Below are 27,742 nucleotides of genomic sequence, written 5' to 3' on the forward strand. Positions count from 1 at the left end.
TGCCACAAATCCAGTCGTGAAATTTCCTCGCTCCTAAATATTCCAGTCAATTGTCAGCTGTATTATAAGAATGTGGAAGTGTTTGGGAACAACAGCAACTCAGCCACGAAGTGGTAGGCCACGTAAACTCATCCAATATGTGTGTGACCTCACAAATGCACTTCTGGAAGAATGGTCAAAAATTCTCAAACACACTCCTGAGCCTTCCCAGAAGAGTTGAAGCTGTTATAGCCTCACAGGGTTCATATGAGAGTAAAGGCAGGTGAGCGAATACTTTTGGCATTATAGTGCAGCATAGCTTTCCATTCTAATCTGGATATTTTTCCCAATATAAAATCTTGTCAGTGCCAATTAGCTTCACTGCTAGGCATGCAATATATGGGGTTGTCAGAAAAGCTTAAGCCTTTTAGTAAAATGTTTTAATCTGAAGAGTTGGTACCAGTCTCCCTGAGTTTTGGCTACCATAGACTAACACCACCTTTCTCCATCTAACGCAGCTATCTGCACCTGCCATCTAGGTATATTATATATAACCGTGGCCATACTCTGGATGGGAAAGATCGCCTGTAGAACAGTACAAGACAAAGATCAAAGCTGGGATTATTAAAGGCAACTTTGCCGCTGAAAAGGATGAGGAATGTTTACTGTATTTTTTGGAGTATAAGACGCACCAAGGTTTTGAAGAGGTAAATTAAAAGAACTACCGTATATACTCGAGTATAGGCCGACCCGAATATAAGCCGAAGCACCTAATTTTACCACAAAAAACTGGAAAAGTTATTGACTCGAGTATAAGCCTAGGGTGGGAAATGCAGCAGCTACCGGTAATGATGTCCCGTGCAGCCGCGGGAGCGATGTCCCGCCTCCTATGACACACGGCACAGTGATTCCTATCATTGGATCACTGTACCAGAGGAGGTGGGACATCGCTATGTGGCTGCTTGCCATAACAAGGAGGAGGTGGGACATCGTTGCAGAGCGGCAGGAGGGGGAGGAAGGGGAATCGTAAGACAGCCCTGCATTACATTAGAACGTGAGGAGGGGGGATGGTGCGGTGCGCGCTGCGCGGCAAACTGACACAGAGGGAGGGGAAACTCACAGGGGCGCCGGGCCATTCACGAGCGTCACCCAGCAGCATGGCCCCACCCCTTTTTCCCCTCCATTTCGGGCAAATTTTTCACTGACTCGAGTATAAGCCGAGGCGGCTTTTTTCAGCCCAAAAAGTGGGCTGAAAAACTCGGCTTATACTTGAGTATATACAGTAGTAGTTTTTGCACTCTCTAGACCTCCCAAAAACGGCCAGTTTTTCGCCAAAACGAGCTCATTTTTTGTCCCAAAAAAAGGGTATGCATAGCCTTTAGGAGGCTTATAGAGTGCTTCTGGGGGCTAGGGGGGCAGAACTGAGCAAAAAATGGCCCATTTTTCACTCATTTCTGCCCTCCCTGGTCCCCTGGAGAACTCTGCAAGGCTCCTAAAGGTTGTGCATGGCCATTTTGGTGAAGGGGGCAGGGTTTCGGGAGGCAAAAAAAATGCCATATTCAGTGTATAAGACACACCCAGATTTTCAGCCTCTTTTTTGAGGGAAAATGGTGCGTCTTATACTTTGAAAAATACGGTACTTTAAATTTATTTCTCTGCTACAATTGTGTGTGTTTTCCCCCCTTGCTGTTAATATCCTGATCTGATTACAATTAAATATGTGGAAAATCTAAATACGCACTGCAAGCAGTTTTCGTACAGGATCAGAGTCATGCATGTTTCATCCTGCACACAAAATATCAGTGCTGAAATGAACTGGGACCTCGGCACACACAGAAGCACAAGAAACAATGGCCTTTTCAGCCCACTGCTAAGCAAACTTTAATTAATCAAAATTACATTTCATATATAAAAAGTATCAGGTTACAGTATTTGTCAAATTACTCTAGGGAAAAGGCTTGAACAGTGTTACTGTCGTTTGCTGTATTTAAAACAAATCATCAGGAAATAAGAGCCACATATGTGTCCAAGCATTTTAACACCTGTTCATGAAATATAAAAAAATAGAACAATTTTAGAGACAAAGCAAAACAGCCAATGATTTTTCACCCTGAAATGTGCACTATGAAAATTATACTTAAAACTCTTCGTGGGAAAGATGATATTCTTAATTCCATTTAGATTTCATATTGTATTGAACTGCTTACAAGTGGTACTTAGTAGGAGTAATATATGGGAGAAAGTCTTAAAGGGTCTTGGCAATCCAAGAAATATGTTCACTTCCCCTCTTGCAGTTTATTCAACACTGATGAATTTTATATCCAATGCGCTTTGGATGGATAGCCTTTTATCCAGTTAGCACAGCATTTAAGCAGATATGCTACTAGTTAGTAAATGAAAGCCACAACCTCCACCTATGATTGATGCACAAGCTCCATGCCTTATTAACCAACACAGTTTGAAATATAACCAATTAGGATCCTATCTACATTACAACTCATGGCACCGTACTGTTCATGGTCACTTCTTTAGACAAGCACAGTTTATCAAATTGTTGCCTGAAACCTTTTATTTACAATTCAATATGCAGACCATGCAAGATTGGCTCCAGCATAAACTATGATGGGAGACTTGTCAATCCCTATCTACAATACACAGTTTTTGAGAAAATGTAAGGCATGATGCTTTATGTATCAGGGCGAAAGAAATTATGGTAAATAACACAATTTAGAATTACTTGAACCTGTCTGCAAAAATCTAAACAGCAAAGAAAGAGTTTGCTTTAACAACTTGCTTCCAGCTAATTATTTTTGGATTTTTGCAGCCTTAATGAAACTGCCTTCCCAAACTCTCTTCCTTTTATATATCCCTTACCAAGATCTCAGGAACAATAAGCTTTAGGATCAAACCATTTTCTAATTTTTCCTAAGTCTCAATCTTCTCAAGACCCTTTTAGTCACACTTTCATTGTAAGTACTATTTTAAACACAACAAAACATAGTCCTAAGCATGACTGATTAAGTACACTTCACATTTATTGATTTAAACCATTTCAATTACTATCAAAATTTTGAACCTAAGGAGTTATCATTGCTTCTTTCAAAAAAAAAGTTATCAAGAATTTAAGTTGCTTTGCAATTAGATAATCACTGCTGCTATTTACAATAGCTTTAAAAGCTAGTGCTTGATTCATCACTGAATCTACTATACATGACAACTGCAAATGTAGATACAATGAATGCCTCCCCAAAGACTTTCTTTCCAACAAAGGGGAAACAAAAATTGGACTCAGCTAGCATTAACAATAGTTAGGGATAATGTGACAGCGGCAGTTCCAACATTAACGTAAACTCAAGAGTTGCATGGGGAAAGTACCTATGCAAACTGCCACCAGAAAATCTCATGCAGTGAGATTCAGAACTATAATGGCAAGTACTGCTTTTGGTTGGTTATAGCCTTTGTATGAAGCCGCTGCTACCCAATGGGTTGAATGAGACCTCTACCTGCTCTGCGGGATACTAATTAAGATCCAGTAGCATTCATCATGAAACAGGACTAAGAAAGCTTTGATTTATGACGAACCGTTCTCCTGCAAACTTTGAACTTCAGTCAAAAGTCACAATTTTTGTTCCCTTTTTTTTTAAAGATGCCAACCATTAATAAAAGTGAATTCTCAAATCAGGCAATCTAAGCATATGCGCTGAAGATTATTCTGGAATTGCTTCAGAAGTTCATTCTTGCATTTCAAGTTCTTGTTTTAGACTGTAAGGGGTGAAAAAAAAAATACAAAGTCAAACTAAGGTAATCAACAAGTAACTTAATATTGTTCTAAACATGAAATGCCTCTTTGAACCTGGATCTTCATGAATGCATATGTGCATTCTTGCCAGTAATTTGTATCTATGCCCCAATTCATGAAAAAAAGAAAGTGAAATTTACCTTTTCAAGTAAGCATGGACATTATCGTATCCATGATACTTGGCTAAGTAAACCAAAACACCAGTAGCACATCTTCCTTCCCGCTGCCGACAGAAGCTACAATTGCAGATCCCACGGCAAGGTGGGCAGTACCAGTCCTAAAAGGAAAAAAAGGAGAGTAAGAATGAACTATATGTAGATTCAATTTAATTCTTGTTTCTATTAGACTATGATCCCGCTAGAATACCATGACAGTATCACAATTCAGCTAGAACAGGAGTTTCAAACTCACGGCCCCTTGGCGGGATGTGTCATGTGCTAGCCACACCTACCCTATTTAGCAAAGGGGAGGGGAAAATCCCGATACCTCATGAGACGACCCTGAGCTAGAACATCATAAACGTATTACACATTTTAAATAGGAAATTGAAAAAATATAGGTCGACTTCATTTGCCAAATGCCCCACGCAGTTAACCATTCAAAGTTATGTCAGTGCTGAAAAAGATTTTCAGGAACAAGATTTGCATTTATTATCTCTCTCATGTTTGCTATAATAATCAGTTGTATATGTTGCCCTATACCAGGGATGTCAAACTCACATTCATCATGGCGGCGTCACATGACGTATTGGGACTTTGACAGCCCTGCCCCATATCATTCCCCACCCCCTTCATAAACCAGGGAGATTAGAAAAAGAATACAAGAGTAAGCAGGCACACAAGGAAGAATACCCACTGAAAAGAATCAGCTAGTGCTACTGCCTAGTGTCCTCATTTACTCTCTTTCCATTCCTCTCCAATGAATACAAAAATTAATTCCATTCTTGCTGAATTATCCCAATACTAGGATGAATGCCCCAAAGGACAGGAGAATGGGGGAAAAGAAAAACTGAACAGTCATTTCATTTTCCATTTAGCCTGCATCACTTAGTGACAGAATTGTGAGTCCCAATTTTGGTCACTAAATGAGGACCACCTGTATTTTTATTTTTTTATGAACTTTAGCATGCATTCAAGCAAACATGAAAATAAAATAATTACTGGATCCAACAAGGCAGCCCTGACTTCTTCTCCATAACGATTACGAAGACAAGGCCCACAGAATTGGCCACGTACTCCAAGACACTCTGGGTTCCGGCAATTTGTCTTAGTATCTGTCGTTTTCTGACGACACTGGTGACAGGTAGAACCCTATTAAAGAGAGCAGCAAAGGCAAAGGATACCAGGTTGATTGTTGTTTTGAAAAAACATTGCACCCTTGTGCCCATCTTAGTGTGTTTGTCATATGGACCGAGTGGTTTATTTATACATGGTCTAAGTTATAGTGCAAACGTTCACACATTTTTTAACATTTTAAATTTAATTTACCCTTTTATTTTTATAAATAACTCAAGGTGGCGAACAATACCCTTAATACTCTTTCCTCTTATTTTTCCTACAACAATCCTGTGAAATGAGTTGGGCTGAGGGAAAAAGACAAACCCAAAGTCACCAGCTGGCTTTCATGCCAAAGATGGGATCAGAACTCAGACTACTGATTTCTAGCCTGGTGCCTTAACCATTAGACCAAACTGGCTCTCTATACCAGTAGTGGGATTCAAACTTTTTTACTACTGGTTCTGTGGATGTGGCAGGGGAAGGTTACTGCAAAATCCCCATTTCCTCCTGATCAGCTGGGACTCAGGAGGCAGAGAATAGATGGTGGTGGGGCCAGTCAACGGTAGTATTTACCGATTCTCAAAACTACTCAAAATTTCCAGTACCAGTTCTCCAGAAATGGTCAAAACCTGCTGAATACCATCTCTGCTCTATATATATTGCACTAAGCCAAAGCAAAGCAACCGCCTTATGGCTTAAAATTATGGACACTAAATATCTAATTGGGGGGAAAAAATCCAGAATTTATGCATTTGAAGTTTATCTAAGTACCAATTGCTTCAGCCCTTTATTTTGTAAATTAATCAAATTTAAATAGCAGCAAGCCAAAAGATGCCATTATATCTGAACTGGGTAAACTAATATTATTTTTAGAATTTATCAATGAAGCCACTACATGTGAACCTCCATTTTATTACTAGGTATGAACCATCACATTTAATCTGGAAGAGGGAGCAGAGATGTCCTGCATTTAAAGTTCTCACCAACACTCACAGGTAATGGTAACCCATCTTTTTTTCCTCTTTGAAAGTTACTTTACTGCTTAAATAGGACTTTTTATTTTCATAGCAACAATCTTGAGAAATAGGTTGAACTGAGAATGTTATTGGCCTGAAGTTACTTCAGTGAACTCCCTGATCAAATGCGAACTTGGGAGTTGGATCTCCCCAATCCAAATCTTCAACTATATTTGTCATGTATCAAATATTTCAGCGAAGTCTACATGAAGTGAAAAAGATCCTCCACTTTAAAGCATTATTTGGCTAGGTTTTTAAACTCTACCTGCTCTGTTTGACCTCATAACTGCAAAGAATTAACTTAAGAAAACTTCCTGGTATTGGAGTTTCTGCAATTATGCAGTAAGACATACTAGAACAAAAGGATCAAAAATTCCCTTGGCTCTAACACTGGGAATGGCAGGAAATATCAGCATCAGAGTGAAGGATCAGGCTCTAGTAGAGAGAATCAAAAGAAGAACAATGCACTATCTATAACATAATTTGGACAAAGCAAACCAAAGGGCTGAATGCAGAACATAAGTCATCTTACTGTTGCACGGTTGTAGACTTTCTCTTTCACAGTTTCGCAAATATTATCCAACTCTTCCTCAGTTATTTCCTCCACGGAACGGATGACATGGGGAAGAGTCATAGCACTAGTGCGCTTTCTTCTGGGTGTGTCCCTTTCATCCTGAAGAAAACAGTACCGTTGGGTTAAGCCAAGCCATTGAAGAGTTCCGCAAAGCACTGCAATATTTATGTCGCTGCATTTCTTAACCAAAGTCTTGGATCACATTAAGGTGGCTTGTTGGTTTTAGCTCAGTAATTGTACAATTTCTCCTTCATTTTCTGCCAATTACCTCCTCTAGACCGATTAGATCCCACAGATTAGGCCTCCTCCGAATTCCATCCGCCGGCCAGTGTCGACTGGCGACTACTCGGAGGAGAGCCTTCTCTGTGGCCGCTCCGACCCTCTGGAACGAACTCCCCGTGGCGATTCGAACCCTCACCACCCTCCAGACCTTCCGCAAAGCCCTTAAAACCTGGCTATTCCAACAGACCTGGGCTAAAAAGCTTCTACCCCCTTCTCGAATGGTATGACTGTTGTGTGTTTTAAATTATGTATTGTTGCGCGTTGTTTTAATTTTTTTGTCTGTATCCCCCTCCCTTAGTTGAGTTGTGAGCCGCCCTGAGTCCCCTTCGGGGGAAAAGGCAGCATATAAATAAAATAAACATTCAAACATTCAACATTTTCAATTCTGAAGATTTTTTTCTTGAAATACAGTAAAGGTTTTCATTTCAATCAGGACAAAGCCAGATTTCAGCCTTATATTTTTGAAGGGCTTTAAAAAACAGATACAGCCAGGAACAGCGGCAAATCTTGCTACTGAATTGTCTTGGCAATCAAGCCAAGGTGGGCCATATATCCACGGTTGTGCACTGTGCGAAAGACAAAAAAGAGCCTATTGGCCTAGCTTAATTATGACTAGATATGGCTGTTTTATATGAAAATCTTTATCTAAATCACTTAGGCTATTTAAAGATCAATTTACTTGGTTGCCCAAAATAAATATCACCAACATACCTCAGAAAAATCGTCAGCCATTTTCCTTCTCACTAACATGTAGGGATCATCCTCATCTTCCTCCATAGACATGGAATCTGGAGGACCATCAATTAGGGATCTGGATCTTGTGTGAGGCCTAGAACTTCTTTCTGGATTCCTCCTTGGAGCACTTCTGGGAACTGATTTCCTTGGACTACGCTGGGCTTTCTTGGATGAGGATAAAGGTAACATGGCCATGTCAGACAGGTATGTAACCTTAAATTATTTATAAGCTACAGTACATTTCCTCAAATTTAGCCATTTACTCCTCTCCAAATTTAAACTACAACAAACTTAGTCTCAGATAAAGGTTCACAGAATGGTCGCCTGCAGCTCTAATGAATGATACCACTCAAATATAATCTGGCCCAATTAACAGAAGGGAGGTACAGTGTACAACTGTTTTCATCTACTCAATACCCTTTTGATGCATATACTTCTATAATTCGGCCATTGTATTTATCGGTCATCTATTTACGCACTATAAAGTTAAAACTTCTTTTGTATGGCCATTCAGTGAGACCATTGAAATACTAAATGATGGTATGACTTTGCAAGAAATGAAAAATAGGATAGAATTGATGCTGCTCAGATTGTGTGCGCATGTTTTTCTTATAAGAGATAGGTTACCTGTCAAGCATCCACCAGTACCTGGTTTAGCATGGTTTGCTAATCATGGACTTGGTTAAGCAAGATCCAGAAGTGCATGTGTTTATTTTAAAAAGACTTTTGACGCATTAGCTTTAGGTTTAAAAACTTCCTGGTATGTCTAACTGAGCACTGAAATTCTATAGATGGGCAAATCAAAAAATAATTACAAGTGCCAATTATTTTATATTATAGTAAGGCAATGGACTTTATTTGCTCTAAGTTCATCAATAAACAGGCTTTAAAAAATAGAAATAATACTTGTTGGATAACTATGAAGTAAGCCAGGAAATTAATAAAGTGCGCAAGTGTGATTTACCTGAGTAGGAGTTGCGAATGGTCCTCTTTTAGTAAAAATTCCAGACACACTTTTTAATTCTTCCATTAACTTTGCAAGCTGTAATGAAGAACAGGAAATAAATAGTGAAATCTCAGATTGTACATTAAAGAAACTGTATAGACATTTATTCAGAAACACAACACATACAAAGACTATTTATAGAGGTGATCAGATTACTGAAGAGGCATAAAAACCCTTTAGTGATCAAAATCTTTGGTCATCTCTATGAATACGGGGACAAGTACAGAGTAATGAACAGGTCATTATTCTTGATCCATTGGACCTACTTTTCCAATTGTTTTGGAATTTTTCACAAAGTACTCTAGACCTTATTCAAAGATGGACAAAATTGAAGGAATGAGATTAAAAATGCCTGCATAATTATAATTTTGAATAGTTTAAACTGCCTGAGGTTGATAATCAATTAAGTAGCATTAAAATAATTAATGAAGCAGCATCAAGAAGTTGAATGTGTTTTTATAATGAAACCCAAGCCACAAAACTAATTCACCATTCAGAAAGAAAAAAAAAACAGATTCTTGAGGACTTTCTTTTATGTTTACCATGGCTTTGTTCTCCTTTATATTTAAAGCTCTTCTCTCCAAGAATTTGGGTCCACTTTCTTCATCAGATTCTGCCTCAGTGTCCAATTTACAGGAAGGTTGTGAAGCTGGATCTGTTTTACTCTTTCCCCTCTTAGACCTTCGGGGTGGGAACTTCAGAGCAACTTTAAGGGGACCAGCACTTTTCTTAGGCCATTTTCGTGAACATTTCTCTGCTTCTTCTTCTTCGGAATCTGTCCCCAGTTTCTATTATACATTCAAATTAAAAAAAAAAACCATAGTAAGCCACTTGTATAGTTAGACTGACAATCCCAACATTTCATGGACCCTACTACCAGATCAAAGAGTGAAAAACCTGTGGCTAACTTAACACTCTTAAACTACTCTTTATCACTGTCCTTGCTAACCAGAACTGTTGAAAGCTGTAGTTTAACAACATCTAGGGTTACAGGTTCTGTATCAGTAATTTAGAGCCACCATCAGAGCACAGATATTATAAATTTTCCTAATTAAATCACTTCCTCTTACTTTTACATTCAGTTGTTGACCTTTGCTCTTGACTTGGAAGAATTAAGAAAAAAAAATCACACTGAAAGATACTGCTGTAATGTCAGATTATATGCTGTTCCCCTGCTGCAGGCCCTATTGGAACACTTAACCACCTGCACATAAAACAGCACTATTTTTCTAAAACAATACAGAAAGGAGTTTTCCACTTTATATGGGGCTAAATACATCAAGCAGAAGCTTCTTAGAAGGTCTACCAAGTTGCCAAGCCCCACTCTTCAAAGCTTTGACATGCCCATTAGGAAGTGTCTTCACAGTTCTACTAAATATAGTGTCTAAAAAGATGGAGAAGGGAAAGCTTATAAACACTGAAAAGGGGAGAAACAAGGGGTAAAATGACACCTGAAGGACACCAAGTAGACCAAAGAATACTTATAGCAACAGTTCACATCTGGGCCCCGTCACTGAAGGACATTTAAGTACCTGCCTGCCTTTCAGCTTTTCAAATCAGAAGTTATTATTCCAGGCATAGATCCTGGGAAGGGCAAAGTGAGGGTAAGTTAATCTTAGAAGAGTTTTTCTTTATAGGTATTTTTAGCAGACATTAGAAACTGGGCCTTCTTCATCCTTCCTTCTCACTTTTCCAGCTTTCTTCTGTTAAAAGCCAGCAAGTCACCTCACTGCTTACATTTGGAGAGCTTATTAAAATATATGTTTTCCCTAAGGTAATAATTACTTCAGAAAATATATGCTATTCATGATGTTAAATGATGTCTATCAGTTCATTTTTAATGAGCTTTCTTTTGCAGCTTTGTTGTGCACTTTTTCAATGAAGATATAGCTGATAAGTTTACATTACTGGAACTTCATTTGCCAGCATACACATGGGCAAAAGAGTTACTTCATCGCTGTCAAGAATATTATCCCTTTAGATCACAAAATTTACCAATATGGAAAAGAAGCTCTAATTTTACATAAGACTAAGATTCAATCCTCACATGCAAAAAGGCTGATAATTTTCAGTTCCCTTGCTGGCCTCTTTCTCAGACTATGAAAGTTGAAGGAATTTGGTCTATTTCGGTGTGCAAAATAAGGACAATAGTAATTAGAAACTTTAAATGTCTCAACTCACCAGCCCATCTTGAATCTCACTTTCTGAAAAGCCACAGAAAGATTCTTCATCTGAATCCTCGTAAAATATTTTAGCCATTTTTTCAGCAACTTCTGGCTTGAATGTTGGTTTCTTAAAGAGAATAAGTACACTATGTGTTTCTTTCTGTGTTTTTTTTTCTCTCTCGCTTTTTTTTTAAAATGAGAAGCTATTTTCCATAAACTGTTCTGAGAGCAAATCACATTGTACAAGTGCACTACAAGAGAATAGCTTTTGTAACAAAGAAAAATGGTTCAGGAGGTTTACAAATGGTTTCAGAGCTTTTATAGCAAATCATCAGGCATGTTAGGTTAGGCGACATTTCAAAAGGATAGAGTAAGTGGCTAATCTACCTCCAACAATTACCACCTAGGAGCACAAGGAAAGAAGTGAAATGAAATTAGAGTTCATACTGTATATTCATATAACTGCTGTACAGAAATGTAAGCAAAGCATTTTAATCACAAATGGGGTATTTCTGAACACCACACATTCAATTTCTGTTTATTCCTGCACTTTTTACTTACCGTGTTTGCAAAATTATCAGAGCCAAAACTGTCACAGCTATCATCAGAGGATGAAGACGTTTCCATAGGGATTAGCCTAGTATTACGGAATGCTGTGGATTTTCTCTTCCCTGAAAGGTTGCCCTGTAAAATGGACAATGACAACTCAATTAATTACTATAATGTGTTTTATGTAGTCTGGATTAATAAAGTTAAACTAATCTAGTTTAGCTACAGATTAGACTGAAGTACACATTAATTTGTAAAAAATGAGACTTCTATCATATTTTGTGCCACCATAGTGGCACAAAACATGCACAATCTATTAAGTAGGAAATTTTTTTACTAACGACATTATACATATTTTGGAAGCAATACAACTCTCCAGACATATACTGCACTTTTATGGGACTTAAACCCATTTACAAAATATAGTAAGATAATAGTTGAAGTTAAAATGGAATTAAAATGTAACATTCTTTTATACTATCAGCTTACAATTAAGATAGCATAGCAAAATTGTTAGCCTTATTTTCACCATGGCCAACTCATATGATAGTTTCAGTAAAGGACAGCCATTTATCAGCTCAGTTCAACCATTCTTGTTGGTACATTACCACAAGCATAAATAATTCAGATTCAGCCATGATCTCCCAAAAGCAAGATCCAGCTTGGGATTCCATAATTGTATATCTAACTTGACTCTTGTCTTTCGGATGGCAACCTAAAGGTTTATTGGTCAGAAGTAAAATGCGATTATTAAGATAAAATAAAAGATGCCCCATTGTGTAGGCTACAGATGTCAAAATCTTTGTGCAAAATAATCATATAAATTTTCCACTCCAAATATTTTTTTACCATATCCATAACCATTTTATCACTCTATTCCAACTGTAAGTATATAGATTTATCCTCCCCAAGAAGCAGTAAGTCCCAGTGGATCTCGCTTCTGAAAAAATATGTACTGTAAAGGACAAATAAAAGTTAATTGGATGTCTGGATTAGATAGCTGTTAAAAATGAAAAGGCTTTATAAATGCAGAACTGTTTTCTAAAATGGAGGGTCTTTTTAATCAATAAATGTTATAGATATTGTACTGAGTCACTAGGACTTAAGAGTCAATATACTAATATTGGAAAACAGGAGAAAAATATGGTGGGAAAGGAATCACTCAGCTAAAAAAATGGGGAACTGTCAAATTACTAGGATTGGCAGAATCCACAACACACTTTTAAGGTAACAATAATGCCAAAAAGATAATGTGGCAACTAAATTATGGTATCATCCTGTCACCATAATCACACCTCCCAGAAAGTGTCTCATTCTCTGAGGCCTGTGAATAAGTAAACTGTGAATAAGACAATTAGGTACAGGGTAACCAGATTTAAAAAGTGCCAATGTCTCACATTAAGACAACAGAGTGCCAATAAATCATGTTTCATGGATATCTTTGAACCAGGAACTCAGGCTAGCCCACCTCACAAGGTTGATTTGAGAATAAAATCATTGGGAGGTCACCATTTACACAGCCCTGAGAACAGGGAAGGGAAAACTAAGTTGTTGTTTTTCAAGCTCAAATGGGCTAAAGAAAAAAGCGAATCTAAACAGGTTTAAAAGAAACTTTAATTCAAAACTGGAAAAGGATCTCTATAAAGGAACTGACCTATTTACATGTAAAAATAGGCGAACCACAAGTTGTGGCTCGCCTATTTTCCTGTACAGATTTACTGTACTGTATTGTACAGTAAATCTGCAGCCTTCTCTCCAGCCAAGACTAAAAACTACTTATTTCTCCATACTGAACCTCAGGCCTAGGGCATTACCGTTTCTTTTTCATCCCTTTCTTTTTTGTACCACCAGAGAATATCAAGAAGAAAAATCTCTCCCTTGCTGAATTACTTCTGGCAAAATTATGTCCCACAAACATTAAATCTTGGATTAAAGAATCTAAAAGCCACTTTTGCAACTTTCCCTAAAAAAGGAGCACTCCATATATGAACATCAGCCAAACCACTGGTCTGATTATGTATCGGATCAATTATTTATTATTTCTATGCCAGCTTTCCTTGCCAGGAGCTGGCAAACCCTCCTTCCTTCTTACAGAGGAAATGGGCGAGTCTACCAAGCGCGCCGTAATCCCTTCTCAAAAGGAAGGGCTTCGGTTTCCTCCACCCTCTTTTCGCGGCATGGCTCGAAAGGAAAACGAGCAGAGATGGTGGGATCTTCGGGTTTTTGACCCCCCCTCCCCACTCCTTTGTATCCAACTTCGGCGCTGAAGCCACCCCAAAAATAAAAACTCAGCTAAGCCAGACAGTCGGGGGGAGGGGGGAGAGAAAATTTGAAGACATCGATAAGCGCGGGAGAATGACTTTGAAGTTTCCCCTCCCCAACCCATTTCTCCGGCTTCTTTCTCCCTCTCCCCCGCCGAGAGAAAGGCCCCAAGAGACGAAATTTATTTGCAATGAAGTTTATTTGACGGGCTTTTTTTTCTTCAACCGCCTCCCCCCCCAAAGGCATAAGAGGAGCAAGTTTTGGGAGGGAAAATACTTTGGGGGGCGCCTGGCGGTGAAACAAAGGATTACTGCCTGTTGGTGGTTGCACGCCGATCTGGGGAACAAACAAACAAAAAAACAGATAGGCGGGAAGAGGGTGTGTAAATCGCCCTGAGTTTGAGAGCCTGCAGATTTGCCACGCGGGGACCTCCCGAAGCTTTTCCCAAGTCAAACCAGAAGGCTCTCTTTATACTACAGTATATAAGAACTAAAGGCTCGCCGCTTTACTCCCGAGTTCCAGATTCTCTCAAAACATCTGGAAGGGTGGAAAGTCTCATTGCTTGAACGAAGCGTTACTTTTGTGAAGTTCCTGGTCGACTTCAAGCACTCCTCTCTTCCCACCCACCCCTTAAAAAAAAACCCTTACTTACTTAACGTACAGGGTTAAAACCCTGCCACGTGGGGTGGGGGGGAAGAGCCCAACCGAGCAGCCGTTTCCAAAGGCGGGCTGACTCTCCAGCCTTTCAACCCCGAACCACTTCCCTTCGTAGCTTAAGGCTGGTGAGCCATGTGTGCCGGCTTTAAACGGCAAGGTGGCTTGCTCGCTCCGAATGGCGCTTTGGCCACGCAATGCAAACAACTGAGGAGCGGCAATTCAACGCATTTGCCCAATATATACTCAGCGGTGTATTAACCATTAAGCAGGCGAAGCACGTGCTTAGGAGAGAGCCAGGCCCTAAGGGGGCACCACAAAGTTGAGAAAGAAAAAAAAAACAATGAAGATTTTGCACAGTATGTACAAAGGGGGGGGGGGCATCAAGATTTGTCAGTTCTTAGGGCACCAGCGAGCCACTGAATATACTGGCTGAAGCCCGAGGAACGCTAAAAGCCAAAGACACCGTATTGCAAAGTTTACATTTACTTCCCCCTCCCCTCCAATCATTCCAAATCCGTTCCCAGTCCAATGTCCGCGAGGCTTTCCCCCGGCCAGCCCATAATAACTCTAACCTCGGATCTTTGCAAACTCTTCGGATGAGTTGATTGCACTGCCCAGCAACCCAAATCCCGCGAGTTGTTTACTTCAGCACTTACTCCGGAGTAAAACAAATTTTAAAAAGTAAATGGCTACAGGACAGTCCTGCGCTGCGCTCACCTGCAAGCCGAAAGGGTCCATACTAACTGCAGAATGGCCACGCGTGGAGCTCCCGAAGCTTCTTCCCGAGTCAACCGCAAGACTCAGACTCGCGCCAAAGCTACTTAGAATTTCGCCGGAGGCGGGGATTAAATACGGTGGTTTTTTCCCCGCGAAAAGTGCTGCGGTCCTGGAAGGTACGAGCTTTGCTTTTCGCAGGCGTTGCTTTTTTCTTTACGCCGCCGGATCACCCGACACGCGGCTTTCGAACAGTCGCGGAAGTGACGGGTAGCGAAAGTAGCAAAGATTGTGAGATCTGGCCGGGTTTTTGTTTTCTTTTCAAGTTTTAGCATAGGCGTCTATCGTTCTTTCAGGACCTACATCTGTGGCGCGAAATAGTAATGAGGTATTTGCATAGAAGGAAAGGGAGGGGGACCCTAGGAAAGAGTGGGGGGCACATCACGTCCTGACTTGCCTTGGAAGGAAGTAGTGTACTTAAGATACGTTGCTTTTGCAGCTAGTGAAAACAAGTTACAGTTCGCCCCAAACATACATGCCAGGTATCCTTTGCACCATTACAAAACATGAAAGGAGTTCTTGGGACTTTTATATTGGAATGTCTACTTTTAATAAAGTAACTTTCTTTATTCTCTTCCAGAAAGAGCTGATTACATTTCAATTAAATGCATCGTTATGAAATGAGCAAATGCTTGTGATTTCCCCCCTCCCCATTAAAATGAATAGGGGATAAATATAATGTAGTTTTCTAAAGAAAAACAAGAGTGCCACAAAAGCCTTTATGACAGATTTTTGTATGTGCCACCTTCAGTAATGTCAGACCAGATACTGTACTTCTCAGTTTAGAGCACCATAAAGGATATGCTTTCAGCAATGTTTTTGTACCGAGATATTTCCAGAGTGATAAAATGTAGTTCAAAATTGCTGCCTACCAGATTGTTGTATGTGTTCCGTGTTTCCTATAATGTTTCCTAGGACCAAACTCCACGCGTGTGGCGCCCAGATAATTGGTAACATGAACCAAGAATAATCTGGAAAGTAGACTATTTACAGAGGCCAAAACACAGTATAAGGGGTGTGTAAACTGTAGGTTATTATTCCTTGTGAGCATGCAGCAGACTGGTGTAAAAGAATCTCAATTTTAAATAAGCCCTTAATTACATACTTACCTGCACCATTGGCTTCTCACAGTGCACACAAAAGCAAACAATCTGTTCTCTGGAGACTAGACCACACTTGAGTCTCTTAAATCAGCTTTAGTTCACCAGTGCTTTTTAACCAGCAGAGAAAGGGATTCCCCCATTTGCACACACATACAAGCAATGATACCTTTAGATTTTCCAGACAATTTCTCTTCCAGGAATCCTATCAAAATTGTTTGCAAAAGAATACAAGCAAGTACAAATAATTGCTGTAATTGACAATGAAATCCGCTCTTATCAAAATGGAATTAAAATACATTGTGATTAGGTCCTACAGGCAGAGCCATAAAAAGGAAGATTTTGGGGCCAGACCAGCTATGAACTGCATACATACAGCATCCTTTCTACTCAGCTACCAGGGGGACTTCACCGACCTATGCAAAAGAGCTGTCTGTATATTCTACTCTTTTTTCTCCTGATGCTGATAACAATTTTAATCTGGGCTAGCCATGCAGTGACATGGTTATTAAGCAAAAGTAGCCATGACAAATAACATCTGATTTTTGTAATTATTTACTCTTAGTTGGCCTTGTAGATTTTGTCCAAGATGATTTATCCTCACCCTTTTTGGTTTTCCTACAGGGCACCCATTGCTGTTGTAATTTGTAAATTCACTTCTGTTTTTCAGTCTAGAAAAATCAAGAGTCAAAATACTTTATATCCTTTGCTTGTATCCATTTGCTAACCCAATTTGTCTAGCAGGACTTCCAGATTCTGTAACAGCTTTGTTCCCTATGCCATCCATCTGGTAAACTCGCAATATTTGTTTCTCCCACCATGTACATGTATACATCCGGACTAGACTGTTGTTTCTCTGTGTCATATAATATAAGTGGGTATATGCATTATTTATTTATTTATTTATCTTGTCATGTTTATGTAGTGTATATTGGAGGTAGAGACCCTTTGAGAGCTGTCTGCAATAAAATTTCATTTTAATGTATGCCGATTAGTGTGCATTCAAAGTAACAATAAAGTTATTCTAAGTCTTCTAAGTCTAAGTTTTATCAATAAAACATATCAAGTTGTTATCTTTTTTTTGCCTGTGTAGGAATGCATTTTTTTAAAAACTGCACTTAAACAAAACAAAAGCCCACAATTATATAGAAGAACAGTGAAGGTATTATTTGAGGGGAAAGGTTAATAGATTTCCTCTCTATCTGATAGAGCTCAAAGAAGTTCATCTTTAAGCAATTTCAATGCTACTATATCACTCAGTGAAGAGAATCTGCTATTTGAAAATAGCAGCTGTCATAAAACCGTTTCAAGGGAAAAATGAATGCTTAATTTATTAACTGTATATCCATACATGACCGTCAAAGATGGTGCTATATAAGTAGAACATATAGTGAGAAGTAGCAATAGAGAAACAGGCTGTGGAATGGATCATGGACTGCACCATCAGGCTGAGCAATACTGGGCTGCAGCAATCTGCAAAAATGATCACTGAACAGCAGCAAAAAAAAGATACACAAACTACTTTGCTACCATCCAATGTTTGTTTAAATTTTTACAGTCCAGACACCATGGCTAAATGATATCTCATTTAGGGAATTTTTTTCTGGCATTTAGATATCAATGGGATTTTAAAGGGCAATTCTAGTTATAGCAATAGCAGTTAGACTTATATACCGCTTCATAGGGCTTTCAGCCTTCTCTAAGCGGTTTACAGAGTCAGCATATTGCCCCCACAGTCTGGATCCTCATTTCACCCACCTCGGAAGGATGGAAGGCTGAGTCAACCTTGAGCCGGTGAAATTTGAACCGCCGAACTGCAGATAGCAGTCAGCTGAAGTGGCTTGCAGTACTGCACTCTAACCACTGCGCCACCTCGGCTCGGTTATCCTTATAGCATATTGATCCCAATATTTTAGCAGCAATAGAATAATTACTTCTCCCTATTTCTTAAATGTATTGCAGAAATGAAGAAAACTTCGGATAAGTAGTAGTGATTTAGATGAGAAATAACTCTGACTTTCCTTCAGTTATTGTAGTTCTCGAATTCTAAGCATATTGGGTTGACCATGACTGTAATATGCCAGAAAGGCATATTATGCAAAAACATTAGCATATTATGCCAAACATTTTAGTTAAAAGTTCATCAGCTTTATTGACATTGGCATAAACCTTTAAATAAATACAGACATAATATGAATCTCACAATTGCCCTACAAAAGAAGGTTAATGATTTTATAATGCAACCCACTGAACTATAAATATGTGTGGTGATTCAGGCATTTTAGTGGAGTTAAGGGTAAAACGGAAGTAAACCCCCCCCCCCCCCAATCATTCTGTTTTCATATACCCTTGATTTTTTTAAAAAAAATAAAACCCCACACAATCCAACTTTGGGCAGCACAACCATGGGTGGCTGAGAGTTTCAAATACTGTCTCCTGTCCTAAATTCATGGCTAGATTTATACAGCTTTCAAAGCTAAACAAGTCACATTATGGCTTAGTGGTAGAGAATGAATCGACCAGGTACAGTAACTAAAGATGAACATAGATTTCCACTTCTTGGCTATTATCCCGCTTGTTAATATCTGTGGCCAAAGTAATAACCTTCCATTAAATGGAGGACGAAGAAGATAGAATATTGATAAACCAAGAGCATATATACTAGCACAGTTCTAGTGAAGACCACTGGGTTCTAGTAATGTTGCTGGGACTGGCCCAGGCTCTTTTCTTGTACTTGGGTAGTATTTTGGGGGCATCTGGTTAAGCTAGAAGTGATAATGCCTGTTGTAAGCCAGAAACTTATTTCACAAGCTGCTAATGTGCTGCCATTTTGGCTCCATCTCCAGGGTTGACTAATGAACAGAGCAGTGGTGAGTTTCAAATTTTTTTAGAACCTCTTCTGTAGGTGTGGCCTGCTTTGTGGGAGTGGCTTGCTGGCCATGTGACTGGGTGGGAGTGGCTTGCCGGACATATAACTGGGTGGGAGTGGCTTGCCGGACATATAACTGGGTGGGCATGGCCAATTTGTAACGTGGTGAAACTCACTTAACAATGCTCTTGCTTAGCAACCAAAATGTTGGCTCAAAAACTCTGGCATTGAAGCATGCAAGTCTTAAAGGTGTCAAGTTACAAGACCCTTGCACCCCTAACCCTTTAGAAAAAAACCTCCAAGGGTGTTCAAACTTGACAGCTTTAAGACTTGTGGACTTCAACTCCCAGAATTCCTCCTCTCGCTCTTCATCTTGATGATGTGCGGACGGGTGGGGGGAGAGAGCTGGAACCGGTTCTAAATGACATGGTAGATTTGTGGAGCCTCTTCTGTAGAAGAGGTTAGAACAGGCAGGAACCCACCCCGGGAACAGAGAAACCAAAACTTACAGCAACTAAACAAATAATAAAGACATGTTAGGAAGTCTTGGTGCAGAAAGCATTCAATTTGTGTTATTAAAAGTCACTCCTATTTAGAATTTTATGAAGCTTTAGTTTCTGGTTTAATTTTAAAAAAGATAGTTGGTGCCTTGACTATACATTCAGTGAGCTGAAAGATTTATCCAGAGCATTTTTACAAGTTGCAACATGATACAATTTAATTTCCAATTTTTTGAATTCAGTTTTTAGACAGTGACATTTGATTAGTTTCTCCAAAACTCAGTGGCTTATCTTCAATTGCAAGTTTAAAAATATTAACAGAGAAATGCTGTACGCAAAGATGTTCATTCCTAACAATGATACACAAGTATGATGACATCACAATGTATGCTTCACCTTCTTTAATTGCATCTCAAAGCCTCAAGCCCATACACTAGTAAGTAAGTTTGCATTGTAACCATGTGACATGCTCCTCCCAAATCCCAACCTCTATGAAAATATCTGCAATGGTGCACTGGAAAGAGAAATGGCAAGCTTTGTGTAAAAGGGATTTTTGGAAAAGAAAATCAAAATAAAGTAATAAATATTATAATTCAGGCCCTTTCCGGGGGAGGGACGGAGAGTGGATGGTTTTGTGTGAGTGGCAGGCAAGAGTTCTCTCGCACGCATACAGCTCCATTTCTGTGAATGGTGGGCACACTCTCCCACTGCTTGTGCAATTGGAGCATATGGGTGCTCATGCACTGGCCGTGCAAGTGGGGATACGTGTGTACATTTGCCCACTGCTTCGGGTGGCCTGGTTCTCAACAGTTCACAGCTCGGTAGTGGGCTGCCGCCTAGGGGTTGGGGACCCCTGGCCTGAAAGAAATGATTGTGTAGCTCTGTAGTTTCATACCACCAACTATAGTTAATTACCACTTGATTAATTTATTTATTTGGGCCTCTCTGTCCTTGCCTACCTCATGTTCCCGGGAAAACTCAGCTTATTTTCTCCAGCTTAATTGTGGCATGGCACAGTTCAAGTCATCAAAGCTTTGCCATTTCTCACTTCCCAGCCTCTGGGCTCAAATGAACTATCATAATCAAGAAAATAAATCTTACAAACAGATTGGAAATTGCACCCGTTTCTATCCCCCACTTGATTTTTAGACATGATCAGGGTCAACCCCAGTTTCTCTCTTTGTCCAATCCTATTAGACCACTGGTGAAATTCAATTTATTTTACTACCAGTTCTGTGGGCATGGCTTGGTGGGCGTGGCAGGGGGAGGATATTGCAAAATCTCCATTCCCACCCCACTCTGGGGCCAGCCAAAGGTGATATTTGCCGGTTCTCCGAACTACTCAAAATTTCCGGTACCAGTTCTCCAGAACCTGCTGATTTCATTCCTGTATCATACCCACATTGATTTTCCTTGCTCTGTATAAGGAAATCCCCCTTCAATCCCATGTCAACCAAAGCATAGAAGTCTCCCCACCAGCTCAGACTCCAGGTTGAGGCAGCCCTCCTAAAAAACTGTAGTTCCTTAACTATTGCAGTAAAAAGCTTTAAAATCCTAACCTTCCATCTTGCACCAGCTGATGGCCTCAAGATTCCTTTTCCTTTACAATGGATTTTTCCCATCTCTGTTGACGCTCCTAAAAGGGCTGTTCAGCCTAACATCAGAACTCACCCCAGCTACAAGGACCTGACTAGCTTCCCCAAACTGGGCAGCCAGGCAGATCCCTAGGATTTCCTATCTTGTAAGCCTCAACTTCTACAAAAATCTTTGTTCTTCCATTGGGCCCCTCTTTTTCATGAAGCAGACACCCAAGAATCATTGTAAGAGATATGATTCTCCTCCTCTTCATCATCAGTGTTGTGTTTTTTCTTCAGCCCGAATCCACAATACCATTACTCTTTTTCTCCCTCTCAGGCATAACTGCAAATTACAACTATGGTTGTAACTATTGGAAGAAGTGCCTGACTATTAAATTACAGAATTCAGTGGCAACTTATATGAATTAACTCTTAAATACCCAACTAGTTTTTCTCTCATATTCACTCTCTAAGTATGAGGGGTGTTTTCTAACAGGACCCACCACGTAACTTTATTTTATTTCCATAACATCACTTGTCAGTGTCTCGTAACAAATTGATTTGAATTATTTGTTTCTTAGATTTTTTTAGAGATCATCAAGAAACAAAAAAAAAGAGAAAACAATATACTTGCATAGAAAATTAAGTCAGGTTTCAAAAAAGATCATTCTGGTAAAATGCTCGTATTATTTACCTCCCTCTCATAATGATAAAACTAAGTACACATTTACTTATCTAAAAAAAATAATTACTTCAATGGCCATATTACATGGAAGTTCTTTTATTTAAATCCCTGTATCTTCTTAAATCTAAATTCAGTATTCCTTAGAAGTGAATTTGTAGAACACATAGAGATGAGGAGACGTAATTTCATTCTCTGCAGTCTCTGTGGGGTTAGAAGGAATAATTCTTCCAAGAAGAGCAACCTGTACAGGCCATTGTTTTGAGTGATTTCTCACAGGAGGAAATGGAAGAACAAAGTCTTTCTGAGCAACTTCACCTCATTAAATCAGCACAGCAAGTTGCCAGATAATGGTCATTGGTTGGAGGTTTTGATCTCTTCCCCAAGCAGGCTACCTGATCACCAAATATGGTCAAGTACATTGGAGGAAGTTGCTGGAGATGAAAATTCACGCAACCATTCTCTTGCAGGGAAGAAGAATGTGGATTTATTGACATAATAGTCTGCATATAAATTAGCTTGACCGAGCTATAAGGCATTAATTCCCAAGCAGTAAGAGGCTGCTATTTAGGCTATAACAGTAAAAGAAAAGAACTAAAATAATGAAATAGGGAGGGTTTTCTTAAAATACAAAAATGCAAACAATGCTTTCACATTAAACCATCAAAGAAGGTGGATTACAGGAATCAGGAATTCTAATATTTTTGCTGTAGATTAAATGAAACCACTACCATTTACGTTTGGTATGAAATCAAACTTGCTTGAACTTTGGTTATAGAATGTTGCAGTGCTCAAGGTAACAGCCAGCCTGGGGCAGTGCTAATCATTTTGGCAATGCAGCGATGGAGGGATTTCACATTTCTGCTAAACTAGACATGTTCTTTCTGCCCCTTTATCCATATTTAGATTCCTGAGTGAAAGCAGCCAAGTAACGCATGCCTGTTCACTAATTAAGATGCTGCAAACATCCGCCCACTTAACCCACCACAGCATACATTAGTTTCACTGTTCATCTTTCTTTTAGCATTGATTGCAGCCTAGATGTTGGGTAGATGAGAAGGCTGCAAATGAGGGTTGCCAAAATCTTACCTTATTCTCATCCCTTGACACAAATACACCTACTGGAGCTTTGAGAGGGATATATATCTTTGTGATGGCCAACTGCTTGAGCCAAGCACCACCATATTGCTGGACTTGAAGTAGTGAGTGTAGTAAAGCTGAAGAACAGGAATGTGAGCTTAATCCCACAGGGAGTGTAATATATTCTTTGTGGCCTGGAGGCCTGGAATTAGTTTGGACATTTTGATAATCAACCTTAGCAAGTTTATAAATTCTGATGGTAGTTGCCCCAACACATAAACACAACATCTCTCAGCTATATTTCAATTATTTATAATTGTTTCTCTCTCTCTTTTTTTCTTTCAACCCTTAATCTGCTTTTTTGTGAGTTCAGAGCTTCATGAATTTAAAGACAATAAACAGAACTTGCAAGGGCTAAGATGAGCAGAGTAGAAATGTGATAAATAATAAGTGGGGTTAGTGTAGCCATCCTAACTCTCCTTTGACGGGTCACGTTCAATACTATTAGTCATGCTATCCTTCAGGGGACATGGTCTTGTAGGTTCTACTCCCTTCGTCTAGAATAAATTCCAGTGAGTATTAATGGGTTGGAGAGATGTCAAGTCCATGACCCTTTTTGCAGGGTTCTTCAGGGCTTGACTTTCTCCCCACATTTCTTTAACATTTACCTAAAGATTCTAGATGAGGTCATTCAGACATATGGGGTGAAGTAACGTCAGAAGGCTAGTGATACCTATTTGTATATCTTTGGTCTTAGGCTGTCCAAGTAATGCTGTGAAGATTCTGTCTTGGTAACTGGAGGCTTTGGACAACCGGATGGGGAAGAAGAGATTTCAAATCTATCCATGTTTTTAGGGCCTGCTGGACCCGGTGATTTTTCCTTCTTTAGTCCTAGATGGAGTTGCACTACTGTCAAAATCAGTGCACAGTTTTGGGGTCTCCCTGATCTCACAGCTCCTGTTTAAGGAACAAGTGGCAGCCATAACCAGGAGAGCTTTTATATAGTGTTGATTAAATTGTCCCCAACCCGACTAGCCTTTCATAAAACCCTTAAAATACAGTTTTTCTCTCAAGTGTGGGGGTTGGGAGGGGGTTGAGCCTGTCAGCTGAATCTCTTTGTTATTGACTGCTTTGCACTTGATGGACATTCTTCTTTTGCTTCGTGTAACTTATTTATCCTTATTGTATTGACATTTTTATCGTGTTAGCTGCCTAGCATTGCCTATGTGAGAGGGAACGGCCATATACATCTAGTAAATAAATAAATACATCCATAAAGCTCACCTCCAATAATTTGCTGAACAGGAAGCACCTGCACTACCCCTAGGAAACCACTCTTCTTCCTAGAAATAGGAGAACTGAGCCAATCAAAGAAATAGCTCCTTGAATGGAGAAAAGACCTCTAGTTTTACAGCTGGATGAAATGGTTTACTTTGCTCTCTTTAAAAATCTGTTACCACATGAAAAAATGGACAAGGTATGTTAAATAAGATACATTTATTCCTTATTTCCTCAGCTAAGTATCAAATTACTGTCAACAACACTTTTTAAAACCTTTTCCTTTCCTTATAATTCAAAAAGTTAAGTTAGGAGTTAGGTTTCATTTATCTAAATAGAATCTAATGTAATGTCTTTTTTTTTTTTTAATTGTAATTGGAGAAATTAATTAATTTTATACCACCTAATTCTTTATTTCAAGTAAAACCTCCTGGAATTTGCTTTCTTGCAGGTATGCCCAACAAATATTCAATTTCATTGGAAGTGCAAAATACTGCATACATATAAGTATTATGTTTCTTTTTATTACCTAAAGACAACACACAGACTATTGTTAAATACCATGAATAAGAGTTTTACCTTAGGTTAATAAATAGTTGTACCAAAAATAATTTGGCCTTTTTTCTTATATTATTTTGCTTCTTTGTAGAAGCTGTTACACTTTTCCTTAAACCATAGGAATAATTCCAATGGCAGTAGATTGGAGCTTATTGATAAATGGAGGATTGATATAGTACCTTGAAGGTGCTGCTACAAAATCAAGCCAAGGAGAAAATAATTTATTAGACAACCTCAAGCACTCAAAATATGGAAAGGATAACTTTTGCAGTCATTTCTTTTTCCGTTCATAGGTTTAAGCACTTTTTTTGTCCTTGTATCAATACTGGATCAGAGTATCGGAAATAACAAAGAACGGTGAACTAGAATATCATGCTAATGGAAATACGAGACTTAAGTAAAATGTACCTGATTAAAAGTAGACACACTAAAAAAAAAAAAACAGAACCTTTTGCACCTGATTAACTCTACCATTTTGGTGGAGTCTCAGATGCCAGAAGTGTAGGCAGGGTCCTTAGTCCTTCTTGGTCCCTAAGATAACTTATTCCAGGCACAAGAATGCTATCCAGCTGTTGTCAGATGCTTTGGCAGTGTTGTTTCATAGGAAAGGGAGAATTGACATCTTGTGCTTTGATTCCAGGAGAAGACTACATCAGGCTTATAATGTACTAAAAAAGCCTCCAACAGAACCCAAGGCTGCGCTAATGTCCTTCTTCCCAGGGGATTTCTACGGCAGGCTCCCCATTCTCACATTCGTTTGTCAGTTATTTCAAGAACAATTTCAAACCTTCTCCGTGGAAAGTCAGTGCTCTGTGCAATAAAAAATAAAAACCTATTTCTGAAAAAAGCATCAACGGGATTTTCTTTGAAGTATTTCAGGGCCTTTTGGTTTCTCTTTGTTTGGTTTGCCAACAGTGTGTCGGTTAGATTTCTTTGAATAATTGACTTTCACCCACCCGCCTTCGCTGACTTTGCTTTCTTCCTCTTCTTCTGTTTCAGTTTTCACGGGCATCCCTGGTATTGATTTATGCTGCTGTGGGTAATGAGGGTGTTTTCTCTCATGCGTCCTTGGCAGATGTTGATATTGATTGAAGGTTGACTGGGAAGATCTAGAATATTTCCCAGCATTTCTCAGTGTCCCTGGAGCAGTTGGGTTTCTTACAAAACGCTTTCCAGCTGCCACCCCTCCGGGAGAGACGCTGCTATGATAGTTATTTCTGTTTCTGGTTTTGGAGCCACTGCCCCTTTCCGGTGGACTATCCGAAGTTGACGTTGCACTGGAGCTGCTGCTTCCCTTGGAATTCAGATGTAAAGATGATAAATAGGTTGTTGGCGATGAGCTTCTTGACTGAATGAGCGGGGTAATATGATAGGTAGTGGGCACTGAAGTCCGCCTCACAGCAGCAGCATAAGTGTCTTGATTGTGAAGGTAGGGTAAGAAATGGGTTAAGTTGTTGGGACTGTGGGGACGGGAATGTTGGAGAGAAGGGCTGCTGGTCACACGGTGCATTTTCAGTGCGTTCATCCACTGGCAGTCAATACCTGGAACGGAACAAAAGTCACCATCAGCTTTAATCCCAAGTAGCCACAAGAGATCATATAAGATCCTGATATTACCCCTTTGATAGCTGTAGCTACTGAAATCATTAATTTGCTCCGGGAGCCACAATGGGTTGACTCTTCCATGCAATCTCCAGTGGAGTATAGTAATTCAAGGCACCAAGGCTAGAAATTGAGAGAATGGTGAGTTTCAGTCCCACTTTAGGCATGAAGCCAGCTGGATGACTTTGAGCCAGACACTCTCCCCTTGAACTAAGAAGAAGGCAGAGGCAAACCACTTTCAAAAATCTTGCCAAGTACATTTGCAGGCATTTGTCCAGGCAATTGCCGAGAGTCAAGACTGATTGGAAGACACACACACACAAACACACACACAAACACTATGAACTTCCTATCTGAAAGTGCATCTTCAGGTGTAATGTTTCTACAGTTGAACTCTGTTCTTCAGACACTGTTATGATGATTTTAATTGCAGAGATTTGCAATGTAACTTTAACCACCTCACTGATTAGACACAGTTTCCGTTAACTACACATACTCCCAACACAACCCCCACCCCACCCCCAAGCAAACAGCACATCACAGATCTTTAGAGCTGACATCTTTCATCAGTATCTTTTGGTTCAAAACTGATGATATAGGTGCAATTCAGAAGTACTCCAAGTGGGACACAAGTCATTACAACTTTAATTACATCTTTAAAACTTACTGAAAATAATAAGACATAATTAACAGAATGTCTCTCTCTCTGTATACATGAGAATTCTTAAGGTGTTATTAAACAACACATCTATGATTTCTGGGCCTCTGTTGGGCATGAAAGCTGTCTGGGTGACCTTTGGGCCAGACCCTCTCTCTCAACCCATCTCACAGGGTTGCTGTTGTGGGGGAAATAGGACGAGGAAGGAATATTAGGTACATCTCCTTGAGTTGTAAAAAATTAAAGTGACAAATAAACATAATGAATATTAAATGCCCTCTGCAAAAGCTTTTGTTTCTCTCCTGATGAACTGCACACCCTTTGAATGAATTATCACTCGTAACTCATTCAGGGGTGGGGGGTTTAAGATAAGCAGGTTAAAAAAGCACTGCATTAGACTCCGAACATTTGCGTACTAGAAATATATTAGCTGTGTTGGTTATTCTTACTTCAAACAGTAAGAAGGACAGCAGGTTGGGAAATGTGGGTTTCAGGCGCAAAACAAAATGCAACTTCAGAAAATTAATAAAAATATACTATAACCCAATTTAAGATCATGACTAAAGTAAGGATGGTTACAGACAAAAGAGGGGGGTTTAGATGTACCATATTTTTCGGACTATAAGATGCACTGGAGTATAAGACGCACCATGATTTTGAAGAGGTAAATATAAAAAATCGTTTTTGCACTCTGCAGGCTTCCCAAACCCTCTTCACGTCTCTTTTTTTGCACACACAAAAAAGAGGGCATGTAGATTGCATT

At 39.4% G+C, this 27,742-nt stretch overlaps 2 protein-coding genes across 2 annotated transcripts in view; both read right to left on the reverse strand.

Annotated features, from left to right (window-relative positions):
* Positions 1-1,843: 1,843 nt before the first annotated feature.
* LOC116523028 (cell division cycle-associated protein 7-like) lies at positions 1,844-16,193 on the reverse strand. The gene is made up of 11 exons (XM_032238185.1): positions 16,185-16,193; positions 15,019-15,222; positions 11,395-11,517; positions 10,850-10,960; positions 9,211-9,456; positions 8,627-8,704; positions 7,639-7,827; positions 6,604-6,744; positions 4,939-5,088; positions 3,919-4,055; positions 1,844-3,741 (listed from the first exon to the last, which is right to left on the reverse strand). The coding sequence occupies exons 1-11, from the start codon at positions 16,191-16,193 to the stop codon at positions 3,711-3,713; spliced, it is 1,419 nt and encodes a 472-aa protein (XP_032094076.1). The 3' UTR covers positions 1,844-3,710.
* An 8,172-nt stretch (positions 16,194-24,365) lies between these two features.
* The window catches only part of LOC116507684 (mitogen-activated protein kinase kinase kinase 20-like), a 123,828-nt gene continuing 120,451 nt past the window's right edge, over positions 24,366-27,742 (reverse strand). Inside the window, 1 exon segment of the mRNA XM_032216010.1 lies at positions 24,366-26,261. Within this exon segment, the coding sequence (XP_032071901.1) occupies positions 25,570-26,261 (692 nt within the window). The 3' untranslated portion in view covers positions 24,366-25,569.

This window comes from Thamnophis elegans, chromosome 1 (genome assembly GCF_009769535.1).
Source record: "Thamnophis elegans isolate rThaEle1 chromosome 1, rThaEle1.pri, whole genome shotgun sequence".
Classification (NCBI taxonomy): domain Eukaryota; kingdom Metazoa; phylum Chordata; class Lepidosauria; order Squamata; family Colubridae; genus Thamnophis; species Thamnophis elegans.